This window comes from Mesitornis unicolor, unplaced genomic scaffold, assembly GCF_000695765.1.
Source record: "Mesitornis unicolor isolate BGI_N332 unplaced genomic scaffold, ASM69576v1 scaffold23307, whole genome shotgun sequence".
NCBI classification, from domain to species: Eukaryota; Metazoa; Chordata; class Aves; order Mesitornithiformes; family Mesitornithidae; genus Mesitornis; species Mesitornis unicolor.
In genome coordinates, this window is record NW_010196104.1 from 38,640 (window position 1) to 49,587 (window position 10,948).

The window sequence follows — 10,948 nt, forward strand, 5'->3', positions numbered from 1 at the left end:
TATCTGAAACTGTGTGAATAAAAAAATGTATAAATATTTTTATTGAAATATCATGAAATGGATACTGGAAGAATTAAATTAATGGTTTTAATGTGAAAGATGTAAAATACAATTTCATTTGGATTTATGACTGTGAGCTCATTATGGTGAATTACATGTTTAAAAGTCGTGAAATTAGTAATCTTAAATACAACTGTGGCTGAGCTCATGTTTCTGTAGCAACTCTCAGATAAGTGTCAGTCTCTAATATATTTTTAATTAAAAATCTAATTGGGATTTGATATTGCTTCTAATTAATCTCCATAAATAAAACGTAGGTTTATGCTCATTATCTACATCGTCATCTTCTTGCAGCATTTCCTACCCCAGCAAGTCTCAGGAGCTTGGTTTATTGGTCTCTCTTTCACTACACTAATTTGTGTGTGTGTGTGTGTGTGTGAGGGAAGCAGGATAAAAGACAGTATCAGTCCACATTTTGTTTCTTCGTTCAGTACCTGCTGAATTCCTGAGCTATGATTCAGTTCAAAGCTGATGTCCTCTCTGCCAGACAAACTTTGAATATTTGCTATCCCTACAGTGGGAAAATTCAGAGATTTTGTACCAGGTGGGGTGTTGAGCCCAATGGGGGTACACCAATAACTGAGTTGTGAAGAGGCTGCTGCATTGTGAATCACAGAATCACAGAATATTAAGAGTTGGAAGGGACCTCGAAAGATCATCCAGTCCAATCCCCCTGTCAGAGCAGGATCACCTAGACTAGGTCACACAGGAATGCATCCAGGTTGGCCTTGAATGTGTCCAGAGAAGGAGACTCCACAACCTCTCTGGGCAGCCTGTTCCAGTGCTCCGTAACCCTTACAGGAAAAAAGTTTTTCCTCATGTTCAGATTGAACCTCCTGTGCTCCAGCTTGCGCCCATTGCCCCTTATCCTGTCATTGGCTGTCACTGAGAAGAGCTTGGCTCCTTCTTCCTGACACTCACCCTTTACAAATTTATAAATATTAATGAGGTCACCCCTCAGTCTCCTCTTTTCCAAGCTAAAGAGACCCAGCTCCCTCAGCCACTCCTCATAAGGGAGATGCTCCACTCCCTCAACCAACTTTGTGGCTCTGCGCTGGACTCTTTCAAGCAATTCCCTGTCCTTCTTGAACGGAGGGGCCCAGAACTGAACCTGATATTCCAAATGCAGTCTCACCAGGGCAGAGGTGAGGTATAGATGCCTTTCTCCAGATGTTGTTTGTGGCTCTGACTTGCAAAGAGAGCCTGCTATTGTATTCACCCTTGCCTGGTGACAGAAAGACCTCCATCCAGAACCTTGTCCAAATTTCGTACAGAAATAAAAGTGTCTTTCAAAATCTTCAGGCGAAAAAAAAAAAAGCTCTAATTATATAAATGAAATATCTGAGCAGAATGCCCTCTAGAAGCTTTGAAAGTTGTTCTTGTTGTCACTGCCTGTACAGGAAATTAAGGCACAATTTGGAAGGACTACTGTGCCAAACTCCTTTATATTAACCTTTAGTCTTCCTAACTTGTTGCTGTTTGAGAACCAGAAATGATTTACCTTCTGAAACACAAGGTGAGATTCATTTTAGGTAACTTTAGGTATTTATTACATACATATCTAAATCTGAAATATGTGTTTAGAACATCTTCCTAGCCACAGTCAATAGATAAATAGGCATTTCCTCAGTTTATTTTGTCGTCTTTATACTGAATATTTCTTAATAGAGGTGCACCTCATGGTGGAAACATCCAGAGTCAGGTAAGATACTTCTCTCAGGAGGCTGTGGTGGTGTGGCTGGATTTGATCAGTGGACAACGTGCTGAGCACCACCTTCTGTGTACCCAGAGAAGCTGCAACCCCTGGCCCCACCAGATGTGAGACTCATTTATGCCCCTGAAGCCCGCATTTACTTTGACATAGCTCCCATCACCATTTGTTTTTGCCATGACATTGTTTTGTGGTCCTATTCCATTCGTTCAGATACTTCTAACCTGTATTGTAGCACCCTATTATCTATTGTATTCTGAAAATAACACTTCAATAAGCAAGAAGAAACTTGCTTGAACGTGCAAGACCAGCATTCCCTTATTCCAATGTTGTTTGTGTCATCTGCAATTGTGTGTTCTTGCAGCAAAGCCTGTCCCGCAACATTTAAGAGGGGATTATGCCATGCATAAAGCTGTTGTGCACATATCTTCCCATTTTCAAAACCACGGCTGCAGTACTTGAGTAGCAAACCAGACACCCTTGATGAAGGTTCTGATTAAACACACACCATTATCCTGATTAATATGCAAATAAGCAATGCTAAACTGTTTATGGGATTCAAACTTTAACCACTGACCCACTTCAACAAATGAGGACTGCAATCACGCTCCTCATAAGGACAGTGAACACAACTTCTTTTGCTACTGGCTTGAGCAGAAGGCTCTCGATTTTCATGTTTTATGCTCAGAATATAAATTAGTTTCTTCTTGTCTGAAGCTTCTTTATGTCTGTAAGTTTGAAGACAACTGTTTTGTTCAGATACTGCTTTTCCTTATTAAACCTACATTTGAAATATAAGCAAAAAAACACGGCATAGTTAATCTGTTGGCATATTTCAAAAACAGGATAAAATTAAAATGCAGGTCTTTTGTCCGACTTCTACAGCGCGATCCAGTAGCACCACCTGCTGTTTATAGAGAGCACTGCTGTTTTATAGGTACACATCACCTTTTATTTAATATACAAATCATCTATACAGTTTAACCTTTTTGAGTGGATGAGACACATGCTTCTAAATTCCTTTTTTTTTTTTTTCCTGAAAAGCCATTGTAAGTGTCCTTTGCAGGAAAGGCAGATATTAAAACAGTGCTAGACTTTTCACAAGGTACATCATAATACTGAATAATGACAAGAGGTATATTTAAAGGGGAAAAAAGCCTGCTTAGAGGTCTTATTTTTGATGTTTTATTTGTGGAAAATATTTTGGCAGAAACCCACATCTTCTCTGCAGCAGTAAATGGTCTGGTAAATTAGAAAGCCATTGCACTAATTTCAGTGAAGGAGAAAACAAAGCAGGAATATTTTTATGCTTCAGTGTGAATTAAATTCTAAAGCATTTTCAGAGATCCACTTGAGGTTGCAGAAATGGGAATCAGCTTATGATAGTAAGGCATAAAAATCTCTGGTATATGAGCCAAGAAAAAATTTTTTTTCATCCAAATCTGAGCTCATTTTTAAGTCATTAATGACCATATAATTTGTCCTTTTCCCTTTCTCTGCTTCCCTCTTGCCTTGGTGCTGGTAATTCAGGCCTTTCCAGTACAGTATTGGGGTTTTCCTGTGGCTTTGAGCTGTGCCTGGCAATGTGGGATTCCCAAGAAGGGGCAGCGCTTGCAACTGATGCTGCATCAGTGGTACAGAGATGCCCCATGGGAAGGAACTTTTCACAGACAACAACCCTTCCTCCCTGTCCCCCAAGCATGTCCCGTGGCCCTGAGCATCTCTCACAAGGCTGCAGCTCACAGTGCCTCCTGGGTTTGCCCAGAAAGCATCTGGGTCTTTACTGGTGTTACTTCACGAACTGCCATTAGAGCCAACAGCACTGCAGTCAGATGGGGGCTCGCTTCACAGGAGGCAGAGCGGGTTGACTGCCCCATGGCTATGGTGGGCATCGCTGAATCCACAGCACCATCCCAGAGCACTCCTCCTCATGGACTAGCTTGGGCAAAACAGAAGATCATGGAGAAAATGAATTAGGAAGAAATTCTTTACTGTGAGGGTGGTGAGGCACTGGAACAGGTTGCCCAGGGAAGCTGTGGATGTTGTTCAAGGCCAGGTTGGACACGGCTTTGGGCAACCCGATCTAGTGGGAGGTGTCCCTGCCCACGGCAGGGGGGTTGGACTGGATGATCTTTAATGTCCCCTCCAACTCAAAGCATTCTATGATTCCATGATAGTTATTTACAAATATGGCATTTTGAGTAAGACCATGTGTCCTGCTGGATTTTCTAATGTAGGAGTCAAGTCTCAGTATAGGAGAGGGTTTTTAAGTGGAAAGGGAGAATAATTACAGCTTCACTAAGGAAGAGTAAAAATATGTCAAAGATATCTAGTGAGAGGTCTAGACAGACTCTAATGAATGTTTGTGAAGCGTGCAATACTGCAGTCAATATTTACATCACTGATGCAAGAAAGTACTGAAGTCCCAGATACTCATTAGTCTGAAAGAAAAAACTCCCTGACTTCATTCAGAAGAAGTCAAATAAAACTTCACACTCTATCTTCTAAAGAAGACGGAAAACCAGGGGAAGCAAGCCCCAGTTTATTCCAGCTGAAACTACACTGCTTGTAGATAAGTTTAATAGAATTGGTGGAATTTAAATGAAGATCTAGGAGAAAGCCAAATGCCAAATTCCTACTGTAGCAAGCAGACAGTGGAAAAGAAATGGAGCTTAACAGTTCAAGAGGTGAATTAAGAAAACAGCCAGAAGTGTTGAAGTAATTAGTTACATCAGTGGAACCTGACAGGCAAAAGTCAAAAAATAAAAGTTGATGCAAGTGCAAAATAACTGAAAAGCTAAATAAGAACGTTTAACTTCGATCAAGATAAGCCTGATATGTTAGTGAAGGAATGATGATTCAGTGTGTACTACTTTGATGCTGAGCTGCAATGGCAGAAAAGCAGTTTCCACTGGATCTCAGGGAATAACAGGACTAATCCCTTGCAGCACTGTGCTTTAGCAGACCAACTTCAAGGCAGCTATTCCAAGTTCCAAAAATTTTCTGAAATTTGACTAGTTTGCAACTTGTTATCTAGTTGGAGGCCAACTTTGTAATTAGTGTTGCTTGATCCTCAATTCCTTATCAAAAGATTCCCAGAACAGTCTACAATCTGTCCGATAGAGAATACAGGTAACAGACTGCAAAGGATTTTGCTCCAGTCCTAGCCTGTAGTGGTGGTGGTACAACACTTTTGAATGCAGAAAAACACATCCAGGTCCCTCAGTTAACCTAATCATTGTAGACTAGACTGGTTTAGCTGGAAGGGACCTACAATGATCATCTAGTCCAACTGTGATGAAGCTGGGACGAGATGATCCGGTACTGGTTCACCAGAACTAGGTTCACTCTAGGTCTAAGGAGCGGCATGCAGACAGAATAAGCAGAAAGTATGTAAGCAAATTCATTTCCCTCAAAATGAATTGTCATCTTTCTACTGTAATGGCATCCTATGCACTAGAAACATTTAATAAAATCAATACAAGGGAACAGATTTCTAGCCTTGAAATTCCATCTCCTGAAGAGTAAGATTTAGAAAAATAATGAGCCAGATTCTCCTACTTTCACTTTGCTCTGCAAAGCATCTTCTTCAGTGTATTATTAAGGGTATATGCATTACCCAGCTATAGACTGTAAGAGGACCAATGCTGAGTAGACAGCACTCATTGAATAGTTAGAGCTTTCCCTTTTACTAACCAGCAAAAATACCACTATTGAAGATGGTTCTTTCCATTTCCATTTTTCCATCCATAAAAGAGATGAACCTGTTCACTGTAACAATATTCTTAAATAATTAGTTTCTAGAACTAAATGAAAGGAAACACCTTTTATTGCAGAAACCATTTTAATAAGGTCAAAATATACAAAAAACTATCAGAACAAATGTTGGGTGAACAGAAGATCAAAGAGTAATTGTGGCCTCACTGCACAGTAAGTGCTACGTACCTCATTATTCATTTGAAATAAAATTGCGACACTTTTTAAAAAAAACCAAACAACTGTTTTATAATTGTCCATCCTACATGCTTATTCTGTCTATTCTACTGCTGCCCAAAATGCAGGAGTTGCATATTTCAAATGAGCCTGCAGCTAGAAAGGTTTAACTTCTCTTTATTGATTCAGTTCATATATGTTCTAACAAAACGTAAATGGGTTTTATTTTCTTTTAGGGCTTACTTGCAAGTCTTGTTTTACAGGCCATATTCTACAACATAGCTTTGGTAGTAGTCGATGCAACATTTTAAAGAATGTTTGCTATTCACACAATTGGCATTAGATGTTTAAAATATGACTGAAACAGAAGTTAATTTGTACAAACAGACAAAGAGGCTAAAAAGATATTTCAGAACCATCATTGAAAGCCTTTACTGTATCATAGTCACTTCAAGTGTGGTAAAGCAGTTTTCTACCATTTTCAGCTTTTCTTCAGAAAGCAGGTTCTCTTGCTTCAGTTGTCCAATCAGAGCTTCCAAGGACCTGAGTCTCCCTAAAGTTTTTATCTCCTGCATTTCAAGTATAGTGATCTTGGAATGGAGCTTTGAAATTTTCTGCCAAAGGTGATCTCTGTCTATGTCTTGTTTGCAGTATGAATGCTCAGTTTGTAGTATTTCACTTCCACCATACGCATTCAAACACACAGATTCATCGGTTTCTGTCTCTTCTGTGTCGAGAAACTCTTGCTTAATAGGCAGGAAAGGACTATTTACTATTTCAGGCTTTTCTGGACTCTCAGCTGGCACAATGATAGCAATGACAGATTCTTCACTTCCACTGAACTGTTCAATACTTTGTGTGACTGTACTCAGTAAAACTGCATTTTCACTAGTTGGCTGGACTTCAAAAGAACAACCTACAACAGGAGCGTTAGGGTTTTCAATTGCATAGTCAGTAATTGAACCTAAAACATTTTTCAGTTTCAGAGATGAATTCAAGTAGTCAGGGTCTGCAAATTGCAGGACTGTAGCTGTACAACCTACTGGATCTTCCACAGAAGTATGAGCACTGGTAGCTTCCATGCTCTGGATTGCTGCTGCCATTAAAACAGGATTAGGTTGATGTATATGGTGCTTAGACGAATTATCAAGAATGACACTGCCTTCCTGAAAGCCTTCTCTGTTTTGAAGTTGTAGTTTTTGAATTTGTAAAGGTTTACTCAATGCAGCTGAGCAAACTACTTCTGCTTGTTCATCTACATTGTTTGCAATTATACGATTTGTCTTTGGTGCACAAGGTTCAAGTGATACAGATGCCTTCTCTGAGTTTACATTTGTCTTTCTTTCTTCCAAGTCTCTCTTCACCTCTTGTGGGCTGTTCTGAGAAGAGTCTTTTTCCTGAAGAGGAAGAAAAAAAAACAACAAACAAAAACCACCACAAATGCAATCACCCTGTAACTAGGAAATCACTCGAATGTAAAAAAAGATTGGGCAAATCTCATTCTATAGCATGGTACTGTGTAACCAGGAATTTAGATGAGCACCACTCAAAAATTACACCAGAGACGTGGAAATTCATGTTTCTTCCACAACTTTGCCTCAGGTGCTAAATGTTAAAATAACATTTTAAAGCTCTAAAGGCAATAAAAGTTGTTTTTTCTTCTACAAACTCTAGGTAACTTCACTGATTTATCTGAATTGTCATAATTTTAAAAGCACTTGAAGAGAAGTGCCTAAACAAATCTGTTTGGACAAAGACTAGCTATCATCAACTATTACCACCTGAAATGTTGTATTAAATATATGTCTATTAAGTATACACAGTGCAAGATTTTTGCATTAAAGATGCAAGAAATTTGTTTTAGAAAGATATGCCAAACTTTTAGTCGTGTTCTACCCAAAAAAGAGCATTTAAGAACAACAACAACAACAAGATTAAGAACACAGGCTTGCAGAATAGCCAAACATATTAGTGCACAATCAAATAGGCTGTTTTTTAAACAAGCAATTTAATTCTGACAACTAAACTTTGCAATTCACAAAAATTGAGACCTTTTTTTGAGTGGATAGAAATCTGAGCAGAAGAATACAATTTTAACAGGGCTTTAAACAGAAAGAGGGACAATTTGAAGCTTAGCCTTTTTTTTGCCACCTTCTTTCCCCCTCCTCCACATAAACTACCTTACCACATGATTAGATTTAAGATCAGTATCCAAACAAGCTTTTTATAGTGTCAGTCAGTAAAACAAAAATACAGTAATAGCAAGTGTCTTTCAATTTCCCTTTCTCTGTTTTACCAGCAGCTGAAAAAGGCTTTCTCAGACTAAATCCTTTAGATAAACCTCTTATGAAATAAATTAGGGGAATGTCTCCCAAATCCTTGCCTATCAGAAATGCCATTAAGGTTGGAGGAAAGGCACCAAAACACCTCTCAGAACAGAGTTGCCTGCTTTACTTTCACTGAAAAGCTTCCTTGTCCACTGGTTCCTGTCCTCACACTCTTACAACAGTTTTCAAAATAAAAATCTTTGCAAACTGATGTAGAACGATTGCTGACGTTGCTACAAACTATTGTAGAACGATATTGAAATATAGGCAACTATCACTGCTCTTGAGACACATTCTTTATTTAGAAGAAATAATATGAAGGGTTTCCTGAAGAATCATTAAGCATTTCTGGGAAGATATCCTTCACTTGCTCCGTAATACATAAAGCAAGGTGATGGTGAACAATACACAAATGCTGCAACTCTTTGCTGTTAGTTTTCCAAATTTCCAGTGTTTATAGACAAGTGTTGAAATGCAGCTTGGGATCTTAGCTTCCTGTTCCTCTGCATTAACCTAGGAACACACTAACAAGGGATTGTCCTTCAGAATAAGGAGAGCTCTTTCTGACGCCTTTGTGAATACTCAGTCTCTCTAGAAAATTCAGGTTTGGGGCAACTACAGAACCAGGGGCCAAGTCAATGCATACTGTTGATTTGCTGAGGTGGTCACTGACAGGCTATGTCTTGATGTTCAGGAAAAGTGCAGTAAGAAGCATGAGATTAAAAAAAAAAAAAGCCAGAGAGAACAGTAAGACCCCAAGAAAAAAAGTTCACAATATCAGAGATACCAGGAGCTGACATCTCTTCTCTTTTAGTAGCAGGGAAGTGACAGATACATTGAAAGGAAGCATAGGATATGCTTTTTCTAAACTGGATAAATCTGTCTGGAATTTCACAGATATATATTGCTGATGCAAAAATAGTTTAGATAAGCCATTGGTATGTTCTTGGCAACACCACTGCATAAAAATTTTGTTATCTTCATAACTCTACTGTCCATCTTTGAGGGTATACTATGACTGGTCTATGGTCACATGCAAAACAAGGGAGAATGAAGAGGCAGGGAAAAGCTGACTTTGCTTTGGCAGGGGTGGGAAATCACAGAGTTTATCTGTAATTGCATAGAAGCACAGGCATCAAAGTCCAGTTCCAAAGCTGGGGCTCCCTGTTAAAATAACAGCATAGGGAATTGGGTGATATACTGAAATAGGGCAGGGGTGTTGAAAGGAAAGGTATTTATTGCTAAGTTACCACCACCATAAACTGCAAGATTTTCTCTTTTTTGTATTTTAGAGATTTATCAAGACTGCTTTTCACTCGAAAGCAGTCAAAAAGCAGTCTGGACAACACTTGCAGCTATCCAAGAAGACAGAGAACTTCATTATTAAATACAAATTGTTTTGTAAAACCAATTAGCCACATTTCAGTTTCAGCAACTGAGCCTTAATTCTGGTCCTTCCTTCTCCCACCTTCAACATGATGAACCAGAGGAAGACAGTGATGTGTCAGAAGAGAATTAGCATAGCGTTGATCAAGATTAGATGCCTGTGTAGCACAGTATTTTTATGTAACCAGTAGTACCACTCTGTGAAAGACAAGATGGAATAGTCTTTGTGGGATATCTTTAGCTGCCTACATGCCTGAGTTCTTAGGTGTTAGAGAAGTTAGAGACAGGAAAGATAAATGCGTAGTTTAAAACTAATACATTCCAAAGCCAGTATTTATGTACAGTCAATAAAAGACTTTAAAAGAACATGAAAATTTAATTAAGAGTAATTGCACAGAAAGAAATATTTATAATCATAATATTATCTTTTTTTCCTACAGGAAATTTCCTATAGGAAATGTTCCTATAATTTCCAGTTAAAAAAAGGTATTGAACCTCCAGCCAAAGTATGGGAAGTTGTTCTTCCTTTACACTACAGAATAACATACTCATTTTGTGTCAGTCCTGTTGACAAAATATTTTGATGGATAAGAATTCTATTTTTAACGTAAAATATAAATATATTACAGATAATTAGAACACCTGTATTACATAAATAATTGGTTAGCTTTGTACAATAAAAAAGATAGGAATACATTACCTCATCACCTGGGGAAGAGAAAATTGTTGGTACAGCAGTATGTTTCAAGTATCGTATACCCCATCGCACATCAAGGGAATCGGGGGTAAAGTGGTCACTGCATAGAAGCTGGTGCTTACTTGGAGTCCACGCATCTCGCTTCATATTCCGCAGCCATTTCTCAAGTCTTTCTTTATCATGAAGTGGAAATCTTTTTGTAAAGCAGTTGAAAAAAATCAAACAAAAACACAAACAGAAAAATATTCTTTTCAAATAAAGAATTATCTCATTGTTTCTTACAAGGTAGTCTTCCCTTCCAAAAAGATTAAAACAATCCTTTAAAAAAAATTACATATGAAATGCTAATCAGGAGGTCACTTACACTTTAATCCAATGATTATACAGATTATTTCTAGTTGGATATTTGCTTTACAGTTCAGCAGCAGAATTTCTGTTGATTTCTGCTGGCCAAGGGTTTCAGAACTCATGGGAAAGATGTTTTAAAGGCTTGATCCTGCAACACTTGCTCAGAAAGTAGTTCTGCCGAAGTAAGATGAAATACTCTGACTTCATTTAAAAAAAAAATAAGTCTAAACCTGATTTTAGAAACAGTATTTGTGGAGCTTTTTTATCTTGCTGTACACAATTAGTAACTCACGTATGCAGGCCCACAGTGTTCAGAAATGGCAAACTCAGCTGATTTTGAGAGAAAGAGACCTGAGATTGACAGGATAAATGTGTATGTCTTCACTCCTTCCCCAATCTTTTCAATTAGTTGCCATTTCAGTTCTGAAGTTACCAAGGAAACAGAGCAAGCTTTTGAGGCATCTGGCTCTGAGTGCCTGCAGGAAT

The 10,948-nt window shown here is 38.4% G+C and overlaps 1 protein-coding gene across 1 annotated transcript; it reads right to left on the reverse strand.

Annotated features, from left to right (window-relative positions):
• Positions 1 to 5,960: 5,960 nt before the first annotated feature.
• THAP5 (THAP domain containing 5) lies at positions 5,961 to 10,878 on the reverse strand. Its single transcript, XM_010188366.1, has 3 exons — positions 10,814 to 10,878; positions 10,118 to 10,307; positions 5,961 to 7,101 (listed from the first exon to the last, which is right to left on the reverse strand). Exons 2-3 carry the CDS (start codon positions 10,259 to 10,261, stop codon positions 6,136 to 6,138), a joined length of 1,110 nt encoding a protein of 369 aa, XP_010186668.1. The 5' UTR covers positions 10,262 to 10,307; positions 10,814 to 10,878; the 3' UTR covers positions 5,961 to 6,135.
• Positions 10,879 to 10,948: the final 70 nt, after the last annotated feature.